Source organism: Colletotrichum costaricense (assembly GCF_030867565.1).
Source record: "Colletotrichum costaricense strain IMI 309622 chromosome Unknown Scaffold_9.1, whole genome shotgun sequence".
NCBI classification, from domain to species: Eukaryota; Fungi; Ascomycota; class Sordariomycetes; order Glomerellales; family Glomerellaceae; genus Colletotrichum; species Colletotrichum costaricense.
Window position 1 is genome coordinate 1399636 of NW_026848238.1, and position 22544 is coordinate 1422179.

At 54.9% G+C, this 22544-nt stretch overlaps 7 protein-coding genes across 7 annotated transcripts; 2 read left to right on the plus strand and 5 right to left on the minus strand.

Annotated features, from left to right (window-relative positions):
* Positions 1 to 580: 580 nt before the first annotated feature.
* Positions 581 to 3571, plus strand: CCOS01_09299 (uncharacterized protein; the record flags this gene model as incomplete). Its single annotated transcript, XM_060457458.1, has 1 exon — positions 581 to 3571. One exon carries the CDS (start codon positions 581 to 583, stop codon positions 3569 to 3571), a length of 2991 nt encoding a protein of 996 aa, XP_060312158.1.
* A 652-nt stretch (positions 3572 to 4223) lies between these two features.
* Positions 4224 to 4568, minus strand: CCOS01_09300 (FMC1 protein family; the record flags this gene model as incomplete). The annotated part of the gene is made up of 1 exon (XM_060457459.1): positions 4224 to 4568. The coding sequence occupies one exon, from the start codon at positions 4566 to 4568 to the stop codon at positions 4224 to 4226; it is 345 nt and encodes a 114-aa protein (XP_060312159.1).
* Positions 4569 to 5485: 917 nt separating this feature from the next.
* CCOS01_09301 (3',5'-bisphosphate nucleotidase) lies at positions 5486 to 6799 on the plus strand (the record flags this gene model as incomplete). The annotated part of the gene is made up of 1 exon (XM_060457460.1): positions 5486 to 6799. The coding sequence occupies one exon, from the start codon at positions 5486 to 5488 to the stop codon at positions 6797 to 6799; it is 1314 nt and encodes a 437-aa protein (XP_060312160.1).
* Positions 6800 to 7106: 307 nt separating this feature from the next.
* Positions 7107 to 8104, minus strand: CCOS01_09302 (ribosomal protein L6; the record flags this gene model as incomplete). Its single annotated transcript, XM_060457461.1, has 3 exons — positions 7107 to 7474; positions 7631 to 7744; positions 7837 to 8104. The coding sequence occupies 3 exons, from the start codon at positions 8102 to 8104 to the stop codon at positions 7107 to 7109; spliced, it is 750 nt and encodes a 249-aa protein (XP_060312161.1).
* Positions 8105 to 8617: 513 nt separating this feature from the next.
* CCOS01_09303 (beta-tubulin) lies at positions 8618 to 10471 on the minus strand (the record flags this gene model as incomplete). Its single annotated transcript, XM_060457462.1, has 7 exons — positions 8618 to 9011; positions 9072 to 9862; positions 9932 to 9986; positions 10047 to 10088; positions 10159 to 10184; positions 10245 to 10268; positions 10460 to 10471. The coding sequence occupies 7 exons, from the start codon at positions 10469 to 10471 to the stop codon at positions 8618 to 8620; spliced, it is 1344 nt and encodes a 447-aa protein (XP_060312162.1).
* A 1023-nt stretch (positions 10472 to 11494) lies between these two features.
* CCOS01_09304 (ABC transporter) lies at positions 11495 to 13861 on the minus strand (the record flags this gene model as incomplete). The annotated part of the gene is made up of 3 exons (XM_060457463.1): positions 11495 to 12880; positions 12941 to 13021; positions 13076 to 13861. 3 exons carry the CDS (start codon positions 13859 to 13861, stop codon positions 11495 to 11497), a joined length of 2253 nt encoding a protein of 750 aa, XP_060312163.1.
* A 6053-nt stretch (positions 13862 to 19914) lies between these two features.
* Positions 19915 to 20394, minus strand: CCOS01_09305 (uncharacterized protein; the record flags this gene model as incomplete). Its single annotated transcript, XM_060457464.1, has 2 exons — positions 19915 to 20229; positions 20299 to 20394. The coding sequence occupies 2 exons, from the start codon at positions 20392 to 20394 to the stop codon at positions 19915 to 19917; spliced, it is 411 nt and encodes a 136-aa protein (XP_060312164.1).
* Between the last annotated feature and the right edge of the window lie 2150 nt (positions 20395 to 22544).

Consider the following 22544-nt stretch of genomic DNA (forward strand, 5'->3'; position numbering starts at 1 on the left):
TTTTAACTCAGTCTTTGGGTGCATACCACAACCAGGTCAACACGCCGCTGTCAGCAGTGTCCTCATCGCACTTACACTCGGCTGCCCACACTCCTGCAAGCGCAATACAGCCTTATAACCCACAAGAATGGATAGCTTCACCTGCTGCCGGGTCCGAAAGGTCCCATCAATCACATCAGTTCCCTGAGCAAGGTATCTATTGACCCAAATTTGCATTGGGCCTGGCCGGCTTTGCTGACCAGCCTCCATAGGATCACCATTACCTCCGCCTCCGTATAGTCCACCGCGAAGCCAACGACCACCGAGCGGCTTCTTCGAGTCCTCACCAGCGGCGAATACTTCGGCAGCACGAATTCCTCCCACAAATGTTCATAGGCCGTCCCCGGAGCCCTCAACAAACACATCGTTCCCTCCCCCACCTGGAGCCGGAGGTCGGACAAGCTCACGCGAAAGACGCTTCGGTTTTCATTCCCTGAGACGGAGCAGAGAGCCCCAAGAATCAAGTCCTCCAGAGCCGATGCCGCCTATGCCTATGCCGTTATCAAGGCCAACCCCTCTTCAGATCCAGATCCCACATCCAATGCCACATCACAATGACCCGAACTCATCACACGGCCCGCCCGGTGCTCGAAGAGCTGCTTCCGCAAGCGCAGTTGAGACACCTACTTCAGCTCGCTCACGTTCGGCGTCCCAGTCAAGATGGGAACCAGGAATGCCCCTCCCGCCGCCACCTCCAGTCCCACCACCAGCTTCGTCTCGGTCACAGAGCGTGCAGAGCGGGCCGAGAACAACTACACCCGTGGCTTCACCGCCCACAAGGCGCCCTCCGCCAACCGGCGTTGCAGCCCTTGGACCAGTACCTCCGACTCCTGCAGACTGGGTTGATCAGCCCGAGGAACCTAGTAGCTCATCACAACGGAGACACTCTCCAAAGTTAACCATCGATACTGCTAGTGCTGCGAGCTCTACACAGACCGGAGAATCAAGCAATTCCGGCGCATTGAGCTCTGGTGGCAGTCTAAGTCGGGCGAGAGCAGTCCGCCACGACAAGACCATCGTTCAGCGCCGGGCTGAGAGCCGGACCAGACCGCATAACTCGATAGATGGGACCATCAACCCAGTCCAGCTCAACGACATTGTTGTTCCCAATGAGAACACGCTTTCACGTAGGTTGACGATCAACAGATCAGGACCAAGAAGCGGGGGACGGACATCGAACGACACGCCTCGAACTGACGAACACTCGACTACGCCGCGGGCACCCGGGTCGTCATCGTCACGCAGTCGAATTGAGGCGGCAACACCGCCATTCTCACCTCATCCGTCAAAGGGCACGCCCATGATGGATGGATCGCCAAGCGTCTTACCCAAGGCGCTGCCAACACCGCCGCCGCAGACTCGATCGGCATCGAGCTCTCAAACAAGATTCAGCTCAATGACACCCGCTGAGGGCCCTCCATCAGCATCCATCTCATCCACAAAGCATATTGTCATCACGCAAACTGCGGATCAGTTTTGCTGCGAAACAATTGAGCGGTTCCAGGCATTCGCTACCCAAGAATCTACTGCGGCCACCGATGCCGAGCGGGTTCGCATGTTTGCCGATTTCATCGTGAACGAGTCCAGGATCAGGCGAGAAAGGTATTCCTCTGCCATCGGCGCTATGGGCTCGGAGATCTTTGATCTGACGAGGGATCTCTTCCGTCCCATGGTCACACGGCGTGAGTCGGCAACTTCACAGGCTGAGTGGACGCCTCAGTCATCCGAACCTACACGATCCCATCGCGGATCGATGAACTCGGTCTATCGCGAGACGCCCGGGGAGTCCAGCTCCGCTCCTACGTCAGCCAACGTTCCGGGCTCGCCCATTGTGCCATCGGCAAATAACCCAAATTACTCTTCCAACTACATGCCGTCGCTCTCTCCGATATTGAGTCTCAGCGTGAGTGACAATCATGATGATGGAGATTCCCGGGGCCGACCTGCCAGTAGATGGTGGGAGGCAGACTCTTCAGGGGCAGGAGGAAAATTTGTCGAGAGGTCCAAGAGAGAGTCCAAGTACATGGGCGTGCCAAAAGAAGCCCACGAAGCCTTGCAATGGGAGGACAGCCCGCAAGCGGGCCCCAGTAACCCGAGGTCTTCGGGCGAGTATCCTCCCGAAAAGACGGGCTGGCATGAGATGGAGCCCGTGGTCACACCGCAACCACTCCGGTATTCATCGGAATCCCTTGGTTCATCAGCTTCGCCCACGACGCCGAACCCAGCCCACCTAGACGTCTCCCGACTGGTGACCCTTCCGCCGCCGTATCCTCGTCATCATCCAGCCGTCAACAATAACCATCCAGAATTGACCGAAACTAGAGTAGCCGTTCGCCAGATCAGCGACCTCTCCCAGATTGAAACCACGAAAGAAAGATTCCATGTCACCAGCACGAAGAAGCGCGAGGAAGCCGCAAAGGCATCCATTGAGAGGCGAAATGCTTTACGCTCCAATTTACAGCAGGAAATCAATGCCGGCAACATTTCGTTTGCCGATGCGTCGACCATCGAAGATGATTCGGTGGCAGCCGAGAAGGAGAAGCAGAAGGAGCTGGGCAAGACAGAGTTTGAGCAGTTCCAAAACCAGGTCGTCATGCCCCTAAACGACCTCATCACCGGCCGCATCGCCCAGGCCACAACCCTCTTCGACAAGCTGGCGGGAGGGCTCTTCGACGACGTCGCTAGCGCCGCCGACATGCCCCAGGAAGAAGGCGACGACAAGCCCGAGCTCCTGGAGAAGCTGACGCTCCTCAAATGGATCTTTGAGGCGCGAGAGATGCTGCACCGCGCCATCTTTGACGTCCTCACGGACCGCAACAACCGCTACCGCGACGTCGTCCTCACGCCGTACCGCCTGGCCGGCAACGAGGAGAAGCTCCAAAACGCCGTCGCCTTCTTTGCCGAGGACGCCGCGAAGCGGCAGCTGGCTTTCGCGCACGAGGTGTTTGCGCGCACGCAGGAGTTCCAGGCCGTCATGGAGCGCAATGTCATGCGCGGCGTTGAGGTGCAGCTCTCCGCCTTTTGGGACATTGCGCCGCCGCTGTGTAGGCTGCTCGACAAGATCGCCCCCGCCGACCCGGAGGCCTTGCACATCCAGATCCCGTCGGCCGAGTACGACGAGAACCCGTCATACCGCCGGCATCCGCTGCAGTACCTCTTCAGCCTGCTCCTGCACACGGAGAAGAGCACGTACCAGTTCATCGAGTCGCAGACGAACCTCTTGTGTCTGCTACATGAGGTCAAGGAGGCCGTCACGCACGCAAAGGCAAAGGTTGTGCAGAACGAGATGGACGACGGGCGGGGCAGGGAGTTTACCGCCGAGGAGCGCGATGCGCGCGCGCAGCGTCTTCGCGACGAGGAGGGACGCATGCTGACGGACGACTTGAAGGAAAAGGTCCGCGTCGTGCAGGACCAGTGGACGAGTGCGCTGGGTGAGAATATCAAGAATGTGAAGCAGATGTTGGGGGAGTATCTGCTCGAGACGGGCGGGTGGGATGAGACTTTGGAGGAGGGCGGTGTCGGCAGCGTCTAAATGAGCTTTTCAATAGACGAGAGAGGAGAACATGAAGAGGCTGGGTATGATTTACTTTCTTATATATCTTCACGGCGACGAAGACGTTGATACCCCTTTGCGTATAACGACTCTTATTTACACTTCTTGTATATATTTTCCAAGAAAACTCTTGGTAGGAGGTTATTTGTGAACCAGGAATTAGCTAGACATGGCACGAAGACATGATATTGAACGGCATGAGATTTTCAAATAGTATTTCCAAAGTGAATCGTAGTGTTTTTTATGTCTTTTTTCCCCTCTTTCTTTGAGTGAGGTTCTCTGCGCCCCGTTAAGTTTCGTACAACAACTTTCCCACCCAAACGCCCATTATATTACATTTATAAACACGGCACCTTCTTCCAAGAGTGGAGGGATGGTCGCCGTCCCTCGATCTTGTGCTTCTGCATCCCCCATCGAGGATTTCCTTGATCGCATCTCCCTCACTTCTAGTCGACAGCTTCTCCAATCCAATTTCGTAGAGCCGAGCTTCGTAATCGATCCATTGGCCCATTCATCGCGGTCACCTCCTTAAACCATCCATCTCGGTCCTGAAGGGCCACACACCCTCGCCCCCCTCTCTCTGTCAGAAAAAGACTTCATCCCACCATCGATAGCAGTCAGAACGGGCGCTTTATTTATTCTCCAACCGGTCCCTAAACTCCTTGGGCAGATCCATGCCGACCCTCCGCGCCGTCAAGCGCACGCGCTCCTCCTCGTCCATGTTCATGCCCGGGTTGTAGCGCTCGAGGAGCGTGACGTAGGTGCGCTGGGCGCGCAGGTAGGCGGCGAACTGCTCGGCCTCTGCGGCGTCGGCCGCGGCGCGGGACGAGTCTTCCTTTACGGCGACGGGGGCTGCGGCGAAGCTGGTGCGCAGGCGGTTGTGGATTGCCGAGCGCTCGCGGGCGAGGACGGGTCGGGGCGGGAGCTCGCGGAGGAGGGAGCGGTAGAGGGAGCGGAGGTGGGGGACTGTGGTCATTTTGGCTGTTTTGCTCTATTGATTTGCCACTGCTCGGGCGCTTGAGAGGTATGCGAAGAAGATGAAAGCAATGGCGGAGGAGGATGTGGTGGTGGTGGTTGAGGTGTTGGTGGTGGTGAAGATGCGACGGGATTTTTTGGATTGAAGCTTTGCATTGTGAGCATCGAAATCCGAGGCCGGGGTCCTCCTTTCGTTGGAGCTCTCCCGATGCGCTCAGCGGGTGTTAATGTGGGCCCCGTCCCAGGCGGGCCCTGCTGCGGCTTACATAGACTTTCGGGCAGGTTCTTGCCTTGGAACCTCACCTCAGGCACTTTCAATAGAAATTTGAATACAGCCCGCCCCAGGTACCCTAGAAAAGCCCGGAATGCTTATATTACATAAGGCAAGGAAGCCAACCTGAGCTATTACCCGTGGACGGCTATCGGTCGCATCCACGGCCCGGCGCCGGCACCGGCAGCAAGCACGGATGGAGGGGTCCTGACTCTGGATTCTCGACCCCTCCTTGACAGAGCACTTGCAGCTCTAGTTATGGCAAATGCTTACCACATTTGAGCATCTTTTCTTCAAGTCTGATTTTTCACTGGCATTTTTCCAATACCGATCCTATCCACAGATACAATAAGTGGAGGGCGGTAAAAAAAAAAACGACGTGACACTGCAGCTCTACGGATACCTACTAAGGTACCTTCAGGCGTTTAAGTTGGCCTTCTGGGCGAATTGACTCGTTTGTGCGTCCACAATGGCCCATCCCATGACGCAACAGCCGCCATGTTAAACACATGCTGGAGCCATAGAGTGAGCCAGGAACCAAGGAGCTTTGCCTCCTAGACACAACTTTCCCCCTCCTCCACTATCCACATCCACATTGCGCATCCACACAAACCGCCTTCGACCTCCCGTCTTACGTCTAGAGTTCCATGCCCTCCAAGGTCCGACCATCAAGCGGAAACAACAAAACAAGACAGGAACCCACCTCCCGTCTCTCTTTCGTGCCCTTCCTCCTCATCTCCTCCGTCCTCGTCGTGACCCTGGCTATCCTATCTCTACGAGCTCTTCCCCGGCTGTCCCTTCTCTCGAGCCACTTCTTCCCTCTCACCACGACCACGACCCTCTTCTCTTCCTCCTCGTCTTCCTCGACAAAGAGACACTCACAACCCGCCATGTCATCCTACGCAAAGGAGCTCGAGGTGGCCCAGCTGGCCGTCCAGCGCGCCTCCATCCTCACCAAGCGCGTCTTCCACGAAAAGGCAAAAGGTACCGTCGACAAGAACGACAAGTCCCCCGTCACCATTGGCGACTTTGGCGCCCAGGCCCTCATCATCGCCGCCCTCCGCCACCACTTCCCCGACGACGAGATCGTCGCCGAGGAGGAGGCCGCCCAGCTGCGCTCCGAACCCCAGCTCCGCGACCAGATCTGGGACCTCGTAAAGACCACCCAGCTCGACGACGCCGCCGCCGAAGCCTCCCTCGGCGGCGGCATCGCCTCCGCCGAGAGCATGATGGACATCATCGACCAAGGGAACAGCAAGGGCGGCGCCGCCGGCCGCATCTGGGCCATTGACCCCATTGACGGCACAAAGGGCTTCCTCCGCGGCGGCCAGTACGCCGTCTGCCTGGCCCTCATGGTCGACGGCGACGTCAAGGTCGGCGTCCTCGGCTGCCCCAACCTTCCCGTCGACGACAAGGCGCCCCTCGCCGCCGACATCGGCTCCAACGCAAACGACGACACGGGCTACGGCGTCATCTTCTCCGCCGTCCTCGGCCAGGGCGCCACCTCGCGGCCCCTCCGCACCGGCGCCATCGCCTCCGGCAGCCCCATCTCCATGAAGCCCGTCACCGATCTCTCCGCCGCCACCTTTTGCGAGAGCGTCGAGGCCGGCCACAGCGCGCACGACGACCAGGCCCAGATCGCTGCCAAGCTCGGCATCACCAAGCCCAGCGTCCGCATGGACAGCCAGAGCAAATACGGCTCCATTGCCCGCGGTGCCGGCGACATCTACCTCCGTCTGCCCGTCAAGGCGACGTACCAGGAAAAGATTTGGGACCACGCGGCCGGCGACCTCATTGTGCGCGAGGCCGGTGGTCAGGTTACGGATATCCAGGGCAAGAGGTTGGACTTTGCCGTCGGACGGACGCTGGCCAACAATAAGGGTGTTATTGCCGCGCCGGCTGCGGTGCACGGCGAGGTGTTGAAGGTTGTCCAAGAGGTGTTGAGCTCGAAATCTAGCTAAGCAAAAAGTCTTGGAAAAGTATAATAGTAAAAAACATATGAAAGAAGTTTTGGACTTTTTGGATTTTGCGATTTTTCCTCGGCGGTCTTGAAGAACCAGCAGATAAATAGTGTACATTGTTTGTCTCTTTTTTCTCTTTTCCCATCCCCGTACAGTGATATACAGCTATACACAGCCCTCCAGAAGCTCTGCCATCGACACACCACAACAACAGTCGACTCGGTACCAAAGCCCAAAGAAGTGCCACACCACATCCCGTACTCTCCCCGCTCCCACCCCAACCCAACCGTCCGCGCAGCGAAATCGTCTATTTGATCTTCTTCTGCTTCAGCTTAATCGTCTGGTCATCGATAAACACGCCCTTGCCCTTATACGGTTCCGGCGGCCGCCACTTGCGCACTCTTCCCGCGAAGCTCATCATCAGCTCGCGGTCGATGCTCTCGAGCAGGATACGCGTCGGGCTCGCCGCCGTGACTTTCACGCCGCGCGGAATCCCCATCTCGACCGGGTGCGTGAAGCCGAGCTTCAGGCACAGGAACTTCTGTCCGGGGAACTCTTCCAGGCGGCCGCGCTGCTCGACGCTCGCGCGGTAGCCGATGCCGACGAGGCGGAGGATCGCCGTGTGGCCTTCGGAGACGCCCATGATGTAGCGCTGGAGGTAGGCCCATGTCGTGCCTGTTTGAGGTTCAAAGTAGTCAGCAAAGCGCGTTCAGTCAATTGGGATGTGACTCGACTCTCGCTGAAGCCGAGAAGGCAAGTTTGAATTTCCTTGAAGAGGGCAGTGGAGGAGAGGGAAGGGAAAAGACGGCAAAAAATGGTAAAGAAACTCACCCCACATCTCGCTCTGCTCCTTGATGTTCGAGTCCTCCACGCTGAGAACCGCCGTGCTGCCCTCGACATCGTAATCAATCTTCAGAAAAGGCGGGATCTCGAGATCCAATTCTCCTGTAGCAAACCAACAAATACAGCATTAGCCTAAGCTCCTTGCAGTCTCCCATCACCCCCTTTCTCGAATGGACACCACCAGAGAAACGTACCCAGAGGCCCCGTAACGGTAACCGTCCTCTTGTAAACCTTCAAGTAGCTCGTCGGATCCTTCTTCAGCTTCGGCTCGCTGATAGCCAGCTTCACGCCCGGTGGGATCGAGACCGGCGTCCGCCCGAGCTTGGAGTTTCGTGTCGGCGTCGAGGAGAACTGGCGAGGTTGCTGCTGCTGCTGTTGAAGAGCTGGCACAAGGAAGGCTGGTATCGTCGTGGCCGGCGAGGCGGCAAACGCCCGCCTCAATGCCGTCCTGGAGGCCAGCATTGTTCGTTTCGTCGGAGAGATTGGCAAGCTACAACACACCTCCCAATGGCGCGCTCGCTCAGGTGCTCCTCGACAATTGGAATTGGGGACCCTCAGCAACTTTTCCACGTCTTAGTCAGCGATGCGCGATCCACAATCTGGGTACTTCCGATTGGCCCCTGCTTAGCTCGAGAGGAAAACTAAGGTACCCAAGGTTATTACGGCTGGAATGTATGTTGGGTAGCTCAAGCTCATTGCTTCTCATGGCTTTCGAGTCTAGGAAATTCATTTTTTTTTTCGTAGAATTGGCAAGTGTCATAAGAGGAAGGGGTTGAATGATGGTGTTGTTTGTGCCAGTAATTTGTACAGAGTAATCTCTGATTCTTCGTACTCATTTGATACGTCAGGCGAACTACTAAGAGAGGTATATCTAGAAGCCCATTTCCAGCAATAAGCCAGAATCGCGAAGCGAAATGCCACCACAGGTGGGTTGGCGTAGTGTCAGGTTATAGTGACAGTGCGATTGAACTGCGCTTAAACCTCCTCCTCAAGAGGGACCTCCTCCTCGTACTCCTCCTCCTCCTCGTCAACACCAGCATCCTGGTATTGCTGGTACTCGGAGACGAGATCGTTCATGTTGGACTCAGCCTCAGTGAACTCCATCTCGTCCATACCCTCACCAGTGTACCAATGCAAGAAAGCCTTGCGACGGAACATGGCAGTGAACTGCTCACCGACACGCTTGAAGAGCTCCTGGATAGCGGTAGAGTTACCGACAAAGGTGGAAGACATCTTGAGGCCGCGGGGAGGAATGGAGCAAAGGGCGGTCTGGACGTTGTTGGGAATCCACTCGACGAAGTAGGACGAGTTCTTGTTCTGAACGTTGCGCATCTGGTCCTCAACATCCTTCATGGCGACCTTACCACGGCTGGGAACGACAAAGTTAGCATTTGCTTATATTCTAGGGTCATCGTCGTGTGGCACTTACAAGATGGCAGAGCAGGTCAGGTAACGACCGTTGCGGAAGTCAGAGGCAGCCATCATGTTCTTGGGGTCGAACATCTGCTGGGTGAGCTCGGGAACGCTGACGGCGCGGAAGGAGTGGGCGCCACGGCTGGTCAGGGGAGCGAAGCCGACCATGAAGAAGTGGAGACGGGGGAAAGGAACCATGTTGACGGCGAGCTTACGCAAGTCAGAGTTCAGCTGACCGGGGAAACGCAGGCAGGTGGTGACACCGGACATGACGGCGGAAACGAGGTGGTTCAAGTCGCCGTAGGAGGGGTTGGAGAGCTTGAGAGTACGCATGCAGATGTCGTAGAGAGCCTCGTTGTCAATGCAGAAGGTCTCGTCGGAGTTCTCGACCAGCTGGTGGACGGAGAGGGTGGCGTTGTAAGGCTCGACAACGGTGTCGGAAACCTTGGGAGAGGGAACGACGGAGAAGGTAGCCATCATGCGGTCGGGGAACTCCTCACGGATCTTGGAGATCAGGAGGGTACCCATACCGGCACCGGTACCACCACCAAGGGAGTGGGTGATCTGGAAGCCCTGGAGGCAGTCGCAGCCCTCAGCCTCGCGACGGACGACATCGAGAACCTGGTCGACGAGCTCAGCTCCCTCAGTGTAGTGACCCTTGGCCCAGTTGTTGCCGGCACCGGACTGGCCAAAGACGAAGTTGTCGGGGCGGAAAAGCTGGCCAAAGGGACCGGCACGGACGGCGTCCATGGTACCGGGCTCCAAGTCGACGAGAACGGCGCGAGGAACGTACTTGTTGCCGGAGGCCTGGTTGGGTGAGAAGGTCAGCATTCGTCAATAGGATTGCCTGCACACTGGGGGACTAGGATAACAAACTTCGTTGAAGTAGACGCTCATGCGCTCGAGCTGGAGCTCGGAAGTGCCGTTGTACCTGTGGTATGATTAGCTGCTGGGTCCATGAGGATGCCGCACTGGAGGACAAGTGACATACACGCCATTGCTGTCGAGACCGTGCTCGCCAGAGATGTTCTGCCTGTATCAAGGTCAGTTCGAGATCGTGTCAAATGTCGAAATCGCCGCATCGTTGGCGGTTGGCTACGCACCAGAAGGCAGCACCAATCTGGTTACCCTGTTCAAAGAAGTTAGCCCCGCACTCTGGCTTGTTGGGTTGAGATCAGGAGATACTTACGCACTGGCCGGTCTGAAGGTGAACCTATTGCGAGAAAACAATCAATGGTCAGCGGAATGTTTCCCATGACAGAAGTGTTGGAGATGCAAGTCGGGCCATGTTTGGCGAGCATGGCTTGGGTGGGAATATCGGCGGGGTACGCTCAGGGGCTACCCCGAAATAGTGGCCATTCCGACGCGTCGCAGAATTGTTGTTGATGGGAGAGAGCGACTTACAATCTCACGCATTTTGAATGATGGAAAGCTCTGAAGCTAAGTTGGCCGGCGATGGACGATGAAGAAGACGAAGAGAGTGCTCGAGAGCTAGGCGAAGCTTCAAGGCGAAAGGGTTGTTGTGGAGGATTGGGCGAGGTAAGGTGTGGTTAGGTAGGGGAGGAGGTTGTTGATTTTTGTTTGCGGGTGGATGTGATTTTGTTCACCGCCACGGCTCGGTGGACGCCCAGAAGACAGGCCAGCGACAGGCCAGCGACAGGCCAGAGGGAAGGGGTGCAGCTCGCTTGTTTACTGTGTGGTGCTAGTTGGGCCCGTGCACGACCCCGATTGGGGAAAGACCAGTGCAAGGCACCCGCCTACCACCACCCAAGTCTCCCCAAGTGGCCGTCCTAGTGGCCCCCAGTGCCCCCCCAGTGTCTCCCCCCAAAGACCAATTGGAAGTGGGGTTGAATGAGTTGAGGTGACAGCAGATTGGCAGACAGCGCGACCACAGCAAGTACGTACCTTCAGGTCCCCTGTATTTCGTCTCCTCTGTTCTTTCCGATCCGAGACCCGGGGTGACCGACTATCTGCTGAGGGATCCAAACATCCAACGACACGTCCAGATAAGGTGCCTACCATCTCCATCAGAAACCCGGGAAACCAAGGCATGAACTGTAGGTAATGGTGCTGAGCTTCGGGAAGCCACGGACTCTCTAACAATCGGGGCAGGTGCGGCACCAGGCAGCCCTACCAAAAGCCAACGTCAAACACAGAGCCTACGTACCGATATGAATGGCATTACATAGATTGCTCGGCACTGATCCCCAAGCACTGACCGAAAATGCTAAATTGCCAGTGGAGCTCAACATTTGCAAGGGGGGCTCCATCACTGCCAAATGAGCTAACGGTGTGCCTGAGAGCTATCAAACGCAGATCGACTTCATAAAGTTCACAAAGTGCACCCATCACTGAAAGAATAGGTGACTGACGATCGAGGCATCATATTTTGCGGAACAATGGTAGCTACGTAGACTATCATGGCCACGATATATTCCCTTAATGAGCCTTGACAACACCAGCCGCATCGGCCTGAGCTGCAATTCTCTTCTTATAGGCCTGAACGTCGCCTGGGAACTTCTCAACAGTGCCTCCATCACACACCCAGAGAGAGGTGCACACTGTCTGCAACATGGTGACGTCGTGAGAAACCATCAGAACGCCACCCTGGAACTCTTGCAAGGCCGTAGCGAGCGCGTCCATCGCCTCGATATCGAGATGGTTAGAAGGCTCGTCAAGAACCAAGATGTGCGGGTTGGTCAAGGCAAGGCAAGCAAACGCCACACGCGACTTTTGACCTCCGGAAAGAACCGCCATCTTCTGCAGACCTGTCGTGCCCGTGATGCCAAAGGCACCCAGTTGTCTGCGGTACTCTTCGTCCGTCCGGCCAGGGTACTCCTTGGACATGAAGCCAACCGCACTCATCGTCAAATCCAGAGCATCGACGTGATGCTGGGCAAAGAAGCCGACGCGCAGACGGGGGTTTTGCGAAATGATACCCGAAGTGGCCGACAGCTTTCCGATCAACAACTTGAGAATAGTTGTCTTACCCGCACCGTTGGGTCCGACGATACCGATACGAGAGTCTAGCTGCACGTCGAGATCCACGTTGCGCAGCAAGATGTTCTCCTTCGTGTAACCAAATGTCACGCCTGTCATCTGGATGATGGGAGGCGACATCTTCTCGACATCAGGGAACTTGAACTGCACGCTGTACTCTGTCTCGGGCGGCTCGAGTACTGGCATCTTCTCGAGTTTCTTGATACGTGACTGGGCTTCGGAAGACTTGGCCGCGTTGTAGCGGAACTTGTCGATGAAGGCCTGAAGATGGGCTCTTTGGGCCATTTGGTTCTCGTATTCTCTCTTCGCAGTCTTCTTGCGTTCCTCGCGAGTAGCGTAGAAGGATTCGAAGTTGGCACCGCGGTAGTAGTCGAGACGCTGCGAGTGTTGGTGAATGATATCTGTCGCAATCTCATTGAGGAAAGCTCTGTCGTGAGAAACCACGAGAACCGTGCTGGGATATCCTTGGAGGTAGTTGGCAAGGAAAGCAATAGAGGGGACGTCCAACATGTTGGACGGTTCGTCGAGAAGCAGCAGGTCAGGTTCGCAGAACAAGGCTCTGGCCAACGCCAGACGCATACGCCAACCACCTGAGAAGGTCTTGGTGGCATTCTGTTGCTTTTCGGCAGAGAAACCGAGACCAGCCAAAATACTTGCGGCTCTTGACTCGGCCTTGTCGGACTCCATCTCGGCAAGCTTGCCCTGGATGTCACCGAGCCTGCCGTCTTGAGCTTCTCTTTCCTTGTCAAGTCTGGCGGCATCGGCCGAAGTATCGGCCATGCCCGCACGTTGGGTCTCGATCTCTGCCAGCTTCTGAGTAATTTCCTACAAGGTTGTCAGCATGATGGCACTTTTCAGAGATAATTATAACTGCGTATCACTTACAGTCTGCTCCTTGAGAAGAACCTTGCGCCACACGTCGGCATCAAGAACAGCTTGGATCGCAGGGGTATCGTCACCAGTAAGCTACGCAAATATCAGTATACAACAGAGTTGAGAGTGGCCGAAGTTCACTCTTACCTCCTGTTCGACGTGGAGAATGGTAATGTGAGGCGGAATTGGCAGCTCTCTGCGAGACAGAGCACGAAGAAGCGTAGATTTACCAACACCGTTGTGTCCAACAAGACCGTACCTGTGACCATAAGAAAGGGTCAAGTCCGTATCGGTCACGATACGCAGGCCACCAATGGAGACATCGATGTTGTCCAACTTGATATCCTTGGTCTTGTTCGCGCCAGAACCACCCATCTGGAGAGGGTTGACAGCCATGTAGAATTCCTCGTATGATTGAGTAGACTCAGGCTCGTCGAGCAATCTGGAAGCCTCGTACTCAACCGTCTTGAAGGTCTTCTTCTGCTGCTTGGCTGCAATCTTGCGCTCGGCCTTTTCCAGCTTCTTTCGATCAACCTTTGATTCGACCTTGCGAGCGTTTGCAGACTCAAGATCGACAGCTCCCGTTGACACGGCCAGAGTGGAAGACATGTTCCGCTGAGAGCTGACTTGGAAAGTCTCATCAAGGCGCCTGACGGCCAAAGGGCCGCTTCGCAATCCTCCATTCGACTCGGTGTACTTCTCAACCCATTTCTCAACGAGTTTCTCAATCTTCTCCTGGAGCTTAGCGTCAGGCTTTCCAGAGGCAGAGAGCAATAACTCGGTGACGGTAGCGGCTGCCTCGGCGAGAGGTGAGACGCCAGACTGCTCTTCCTCGTCCGAGTAGATGGTCGATGCGTGAGTCAAGTACCCGACCGAGTACTCGGAGAGCACCGGGTCAATGTTCGGCAAGACGGTTCTAATCTCCGCATCCATCGTTGCTACTCAAAAAGTTATAAGTTCGTGGTGGCGGTGGTGGTAGAAATTTGCTCCAACGAATCTGTCAGCGATGCAAAGCTGTTGGCTCTGCGACAGTCGACTTGACGTGAGACAAATGAGATAGCAGCAAGCCCAGAATACTGTCACTTTGCTAGGCTATTGCAACTGCCTTATGACGACTTCACTTGTGATCTAGATGCGATATTCACAACAGGCCTCAAAATGTGGACCTTGAATCAAGTGCCCTGCCCGGGCTCGGATGTCTAAATCGGAATAAAGCTCGGCCCGGGAAGACGTCCTCTAAGGCTGCTTATGTCACCTTAGCAGCGTCCAGTGACTCCAGGCTAATGTCTCAGCATTTGGACCAATGAAATGTATTGCAACAACACTACGGCACTGTCAATAAGGCAGGTGCAAAGAGGAAGTGAACTCCACCTGCATTCACCAAATGCTGGTTGCTCTTTAATTCAGAAGGAGGCAATCAAATGGCACGATCTAAAACTTCTCTCCGTCAAACTTTCCCGGAAGAACGATATTTCAGCGTCCTTCAAAGACCGACTCAGACTTGTTGTTGTCTCTCTTTTGAAGTCCCGACAGCATGGATAACATCGCCGATTGACCTGACACCGTGGAGTCGGCTGAGACAAACGGGCAAAACGGCAATTCTTGATGCTCCATCCGTAGCTGTAGACGGAATGCTCTATCGAAATACGTCTTTATTGCCACCGCCGTCACCGACATTACATTGCCGAAAATGGATGAAACCCAAAGTCTCAATTTGACATTGGCCAGCTGAAAAGCATCACAGAGTCTAGTCTAACCAACAGCAGCGAATGGGGAGCCGCGGATCACTGAGCATCGAGCTGGGTACCCTTGGCCATCGACGCGACTTGCGGAGATGGACGAACAGCGTGTAATGTTTCGCGCAGCTGCATGTAATCGCGTCAGCCGTAGGACGCACGCGACGACCTGCAGAGGATCGTCTATTCATTTGTCGCATGGCAACCAATCAGTCTCTGACACTAGGAGAGGGAAAAAAAAGAGCCATCAACATGCGAAAGTTTTGAATGTCGTTGGGAGACTTAGCCCTGCTCACGCCATACTACGTCCGCCATGCGCTGGAGATCCGTCCGGGGATCCCAGTTGCAGGTTAAAGTTATTCCGATGTTCGATGCTCATTGCACAATCTGTGCAAACTCTCACTAGGGTGGACACGCGAAGACGAAATGGGACATCATCGCCGCAATCAGTGTCTTGGATGGAAATGAAGCATGGAGATTCAAAGGGAAAAAACAAACGTTAAAATGAACGAAAACGAGATGGCGGCGGCAACACAGCGACAACAGCAGCAGCACAACAACAGCAACAACAAGAGCGAAAACCTTTTGACCTCGTAGACTGCGACAGTGGACATGGCCTCGAACCGGACACGATTCCGCGTCATCCTATTCAGTCACGGTTCGGTCATTGTCTCCTCTCCATGGCCAAAAGCGGACCCAACACCAACCGAAGCTCAATGTGGGATTCAGTTCCCTAGTTCCGTCACACGTTGGACGCTGCAGTCAAGTGGGAATATCTGCTCACGGTCAAGGCTGGACTTGCTCCTTCAAAACCTTTGCCCTACCAATACGACCACATATTGGCTCCTGTTCCCGCCCAGAGTCGCATGCGAGACAGATCGGGCAACCACAGAGCTTTGCTTTAGGGGTCCCCGGGACAAAACCTTGATTCCGATGATACTGGCGCGCAGTTCGTTCCCACATCTACCACCCTCTCTGGAATCTGTCCTACCTTGATTGTTTTCTGGACTGGGGTACTCGTACTGGCGAGATGACAGACCAGGATCTATCTGACTTCTGCCCCTACCAACTGGCAACGGAACAGTGATGAGATTGACAGTGAGGGTTACGATGGCACGCGAATCACACTGAAATTCAAACTTCGTTCAACGGTGATCCTCCGAGTTGGGAAAGGCCATATCCAATTGACTTTGGCTACTCGACTCCCTGCGGCATTTCTCTGGGGCGGAGCTAAATCAAGAACACGCGCCTTTTTTTTTTTTTTTTTTCTTTTTTTTTTTTATGATATTGGAGGCTCTTTGCCAGGCTTCCCTGCTCAGACTCCAAGTATGGATCAAGCATCCACCTCTGTCCCACTTTGACGACTCTGCATCTGCCTATCGAGATTTCGTCATTGGAGAGTCTGTCGGCAACAGAACCTGTGCCTTTTTCTGGTTTGACGGCACCGCCGCACCGGAGAGTCGGAACGGCAGCGCCAAGGGGGTCGGGTCCCATCATTGAGAACGTTTCCCGTCTGGTTTACGGGAGGGGAAAGAGTGCGGGCAGAACGATCTTCACAGGCTCACATCCAGTCAATGGGAAGCGTGTAGCTCCTCTGGCGAATCCTTCGGATGATGCAGAGAACTAACTACATGCACGATATTCAATGGCAGGTTTTTTCTGACTTGTCGTGCAGGAATCTTGCAGGACCTGCAGAACACATTCATCAGCTGGCCGTCTAGCTGCATAGCGTTCCCTGGGAGTGGCATAAGGACAGGTTCCGACGCAGGCTTACACTATTTTACTATGGAGTCTGCATAGGCGACCACCGGGACGTCGGCAGACCGGACCACAACTTGGCCTTGTCGCATTGCCCTCGAGCTCCCCTCCTTCCGAGTCTCCATACCGATTCCCACGTCCTCGTACCGAACCCCGCGGACCAAGAGAGGCTTTGATGGTTTCAAGTTTCACGCGGTTAAATTGACTAGCAGGGCAACAGTCTGTGTGGATTTGTGAGGTGTGCGCTGGTCCTGGACCTCTGGTCGAAACCCCGAGCGCTATCGAACGTCCTCTCATAACCTACCAACCTCCTTCATTGGTCGATATTCGATGCACACGTTGCATGGGCTAGCTTCCCAAGTCGCGACTCTGCCTGGCATCTGGATGGATTGAGATCCCAACTGGTTCGAGGATCCTGGTCTGCGGCTATTCTGCACCATGCTTTTCTTTCTTTTTCTTTTCCTGTCTTTCTCAGATGAAAAAAAATCTTGCAGGTGAGATGGAACTCATCGGTCCATCGGAAGCTGCTCACCCCATCATAAGTTCTCAACTTATAACCCTACTTGGTATCTCTCCGGGCCTGGGCGTCAACCAAGCGACGGAGTAAACCCTCGAAGCAATGTCTTGGCAGCTCCTGCTGGTCAATTGGCTTACGGACTTAGTTGGCCGGCCGTGTGTTGTGCATGGAGGAGCTACCTGCCTGAACCTCGATTCTTGTTCGATGAACCGAGGGACAAAAAATACACTCGATATTACCCTCCTTGCCTCGCTTCTCTCTCTCTCTTCTTGAGCCTTGCATGGATGCGCAACACGAAGAATCAGGTCATCTGGAACACTATGGTAACCTCATTGGGCGGCGCCAATGTATCTGGCACCAGACGGCTTCGCTTCGTGTTTCTTTCATTGCCGGCTCTAGTTGGAACGGCCGCAAAGGCCGGCGATACGGTAGCTTCGTTATTCTCGAAAGCTCAAAGCCGGATCACGCACTACCGGACATTTGCTGGAGCTTCGTTCGGTCCAGCTTAGGGCGCGGCGAGAAGGGTCCTTTCTCTACTCTAGCCTTGGACCCTTGACTACTCCAAATTTTGACAATCGCTTGTGACGATGAGGTGTTCAAGCCCTCAGTCAAACGTTGAGGGAGAGAAAGACGAATTTGGATCATTTGTGTCACCTCGAAACGCTCAAGAGCTTCTCGCAACGGCAGCAGATGGGATTGGCCAAGGCTTTGTCAGATCGTTCCTCCCACCCCCCGGTTCCCGAATCCCACGATAACAGGGGTCCCGTGGAGCGAGCTTTCCCGAATACATCTTCTTTGTGCCATGCCGGATTTGCAGATGCAAATGGCGGGCCACATGTCGTAATTCGGCTCTGGTTTCTCTGTCCTTCTTCCGACTTTTGCTGAAGCTTAGAGATTGGGCAGAAAGCTTTTACGCTAAAGCACCAAATGCCAAGTACGCCCTGCCCGCTAGAGCAAGCGGTTGCCTCGAATATGGATGAGTGCGTTTGGCTGACGAATGGACAGCATGAGGCGTTCGGGTTTGCGGTATGACGAGATGGGCGAAACTTGGAAAGTTTGCTACTAGCCAGGCGGAACTAGGAGTTTTCCCGCATGTTTTCTTCATTTTCTCTGTGCGGACTTACGGTACTCGAGAAGAAAACATGGCAGTAGTGCGGGTGAGTACCGACACGAGGTCGCCGCAAATGTGCGTGCTCACTACTCAGTGCTTCACAAACCAGCCGCCGCAATTTTCTTCTTCGCACTTGTCTTCCATTTTGCAGATGATGGCTGGCGGGGAGCACGAGTCGCTATTGAGGCTCGGCTGGTGGATACCGTGGGCTGGCGGAGAGAGAGAGAGAGAGAGACGTCGGAATCGGAGAGAGCCTCACAGGAGATCGTCGTCTTGACCTTGTCTCGTCAGACCCTCTCTTTTCCCCTCCCCAGCTGGATTGCCAATGGCATGAGCGGGGGTGAAGGACGCATGACGGATATTCGTGTATCCCAAACCACAGTTCGAAAGGCGACATGCTGATTGGACGGGTAACCTTGAACGAAAGAGTGGTTCGTTCCCCCAAAGGAGCAGAAACATCTTCATCTCCATCTAAGGTAGGTAGGTATTGAGTCGGTGGGGGTGAGGCTGGAGTGATGTTTGATCTGGTGTGGAGAGGGGTGACTGAGCCTCTCACCTCAGTCTACGGAGTAGGTACTCGCCCACTGTTGATAACCACCGAGCTTCTTTCTCAGTCTTCAAGCATTTTCGTACCTCTGCGAACGATGGAGAGATGGAAGGAGCGGGGTATGAAATGGAACGTCTGGGCAAGCTAAACTCTTCTGACGTCGGCAAGGACCAGGGCATCAAGACCAATGGGTAATCCATCTCGGTCTGTCTCAAGGACATGGCATGCGCATGTTGAAACGACGTGTCCTGCGGTATCACCTAACAACAGCCAGGCAATGATGTTTGTGACGGGCCTTGCGTCGTGGATCACACAGCATGGGGGGAGGAGGACCCCTTCCATTCTGTTATCTGTAAGACTGTACCTGCCGGCGAGGATCGATCTCAACGTTGTGTCTCGTGGTGTGTGGTGTGAGGTGGTTGTGTGAGATGATGGTGTGTGCCGGTTCGGGTAGGATGTTTACTTGTTTTGCTTTTTTTTTTTTGTGTGTTGTTGTTTTGGTTTGTTGTCGTTGTCAATGGCTGTCAAGCAACCGCAACTCAAAACACAGGCCGGCAGGTGGCCCACCAGCCGCGGGCCCTTGCTCGTGGATACTGGATACTGCGTAGGTTCCTCTCTCGAGTCTTACCACCCATGTCACCTCGTCACCGCAGGCGGGGTGGATGGTTCAACTGGTGGTCAAGACTCAGGTCCCATCCCATCACAACATCAGACCGGCGGCCAGCCAGCTGGGTCGGCGGCCTGTCTGTCTCTGGGGCATCGTTTCTTCTTTAATCTGTGTTGTCTCGCTCAACCACGCGGCTTTTGCTGGCGGTCGCAGCACAAGATCTTGGGATAACAAGCAACATGCTGCACGCGCCGTGCGTGTGTGCGTGTACCTACGCATGTGTACTAGGGTCTTACAGAGATCGCCAGTGGGAGCATCGATACCACGAAACCGAGATACATTGCCCCCCGTGGCCTAGGTATTCAGATGGAATAACGAGAGAGAGGGCGGTGAAAAAAGAAAGGAAGAGCAAAAGAGGCCCCGGCTTGTTGATGCATCGGACCAGCTGAAAGAAGATACCGGGAGGCGGGGAACAGGACGAGAGCCACTTCCTCCGTGCGTAGTGCCGAACTTTATGGGCTCTGTGGCTGTCGGATGGAGTTGCATCGTCTGGTCTTTTCTTTGGAGACCTGTTTTGGTGGCCTGGCTGATCTCCAACACCGATGCTTCAGCTCCATCCCCCGCACACCGTACCACGAAACCTCATTCTTTCCGGTACATGTAGTTTTGCTTGCTCCTCTTCCCATGGTCGTCTACCGGTGCCCGGTAGCTTACGGATCGCCGTTGGCGAGTGAGAAGAGGCAGAGGAGTACGAAGTAGGTTGATGGCGCCATGTTGGTGATGGTGGTGGAGGTGAAGACGACGGTTGCAGAAGGAAATGCTGCTAAAAATTGAGCCGGTCTCTGCGAGATCAAAGGGTCTTCCTTGGTCGACTTGATAGGAAACGGTTCGCGGTAAGGTAGGCTTGGGATGCCGGTGTTTACAAGTCTCCTATCACTTGCTTCAAGGTCCCTCCTCCACCCCATGGCCTGAGGCCTGTGTACGCCTGCGGGCAAGGAACAGACCATCTGGACGGTCTTGCGCGCCTGCTAGGTAGATAGGCAAGGACTCCTCTGCTTGTGTAACAGGAATAGAGGATATGGTCGTGGTCGTACCGTGCCTTTTTCCGTTGAAACCTCTTCCAAGGTGTAGCGGTCCAAGATGGCATTGTATGTCTTGAGATGAGGCAAGTCAACGGCAGATGGCGGCATGCTGGTGCCCATGGGCTGAATGGACGACGGCCAACGACAGTAACACGAGGCAAGGGCAAACTTGGCGACGTCAGTAGGCATTGAATCTCGAGATGAGAGACAGAAACAGGCAGAGTTGCTGCAGGTGTCAGAAGTGAAGCGAGCGTGGCTTGACGCCGTGCAAACGTGGTCGGCAACACGAGCTGAGGATTCATAGGTTATGCTGTGCGCGGTACAATGTCCACAGAGGCAACAAAACATAAAGTGTAGACGGGATGTCGCCGCCATGCGGGTTTGATGGTTTGGGCGTAAATGTATCTGTACTCTGTAGGTGTTCCCAACGGGTTCACAGACGGGCTCCATCAGTGCCATCCGCTAGCAATGGTAGGCTGCCGCTGGACGAGCCTGAATTAAAAAGATGGCGAGTAACAGCAAGCAAGCGAGTGCTGCGGCGCTTCCGGAGATCGATACGCCTGGGTTTCTCTCCGAGAGTGAGGGGGCGCTTCTCAGCTCAGGCATGGCCCCTGCAAAAAATAGTCTTCCGTCAGCTCTTTGAAAGCGCCGGGAGTTGTTGTGGGCTGCTGCTTGTTGTTGTCTGCGTCGCGCGGCGGCCCCCTTCGGATACACGTACCATCTGCTCCATGGCCATCGGCAAGCAACCACGCGAGAATTAGGCAGGGTCAGGGAGGTGGTTTTGGAAGCAAAGGTGGTTCAAGTGAGACCAGGTTCATGTTGGCAACTTGGCAAGGCGAGAGACTAAAGAGTCCTAGACACGGACAAGCGTTCCGACTTCAACGGACGTGTGGTGAGAAGGGCCACGAGGCGGCCTGTGACCTTTTTTCCTGTCATTACAGGCCCGGCCGAGAACGCCAGAGGTTGGTATTTGAGGAGGAAAGCGTACCGTATCGGTAGGCAGTCTTCGGGTGCGAGACGGGGGGTTTGGTGCTGACTGGATTGTGCCAAGGAGGTGAGATAGCAGGTCTCAGCCGATCTTGCGCTAGGACAGGTGGTGTTCTTTCGGTGTTTCTTCTTTCCACGCACCCACGGCAGCCCGGATTTCCCAAGCCTACGTTTACGTTGGCTCGGTTGGTTTCTGGAATAGCCTCTTTGTGAAGTGGCAGGGGGGCTGGCACCAGTGGGCTGGTGGCAGTGGCGAGAGTACAGTACTCTGTGAGCACTGAGCAGTGTAGCATCGGTTCGGATCAGAGCTGGCCTGTTTTGGGTTGTATGAAAAGGAGGGGCGGCCATGGAAGCAACAAAGAAGCATTGAGGCTTGAATGGAGGCTGGACTTGAGTCAAGAGTGTTGCAGAGCGGGTTCGTTGAGCATTCAAGATAGTACTGCTTTGGGCACAGTGTTCTGTATGTGTACGGATACTTTCATTCCATGTGTATCTGGTATCTGGAGTATAGAAGACGGGAGAGGAGGATGAGAAGCGGAATAGAAGTGGAACATGGCGGCTGGTTGGCGCTGCCTCACCATGCTAGAAGTTGCGTAGCGGGCGAGGAAGGAGGAATAGACGAGACGAGGACAAAGACAAGCAGCGGTCCGTTGCAGGAAGGATTCCGTCGGGCAGTTGTAGGTAACTCTCTGCTTGTGACTAACAAGGCGTGGGATGGGAAGCAGTTTGCTCTTGTGCTCAGTCGTGTTGGCTGTTGCGGTGTGTTATCGACAGGTTGAGTGTGTTATTGCCCAGGTCAGCCAGCATGCCCGGGCAGGTTGTTACAAAAAGGAAAGAGAGTCGTAGACCTCCAAGTTAGTCATTGCATCTGTACTGCATTGTGTAAGGAGTAGAAAGTGTACTGCGTGTGTAGGGAACAACAGGAGGCGTTGATTAATGGTTGAATTAATTGTCGTATTGTGTATAACATTGATGGCAGATGGATACTGAGGTACATGAACCAACTGCTGGATAAGGCATGGACGGCAAGTACCTGGTAGCTGAGGTGCATTACTGCGTACTTTACGGAGTAGGAAAGCAAGGCATGGCCCAATGGACGGTGCAGGACATCACAGGCAGGTCCCCTGGGTGCTGGGCGCGGGCTTGCAGGTCCGTCATTTTACCGGGGCAGCGACTGGCTCGGAGCGTTCAGCAGTCATCTCCTGCTGCTCCACGCGTCCACGGCTACTGGAAGAGAGGCGCCAGCGAGGGCCACTCCTGGCACTTAGCGA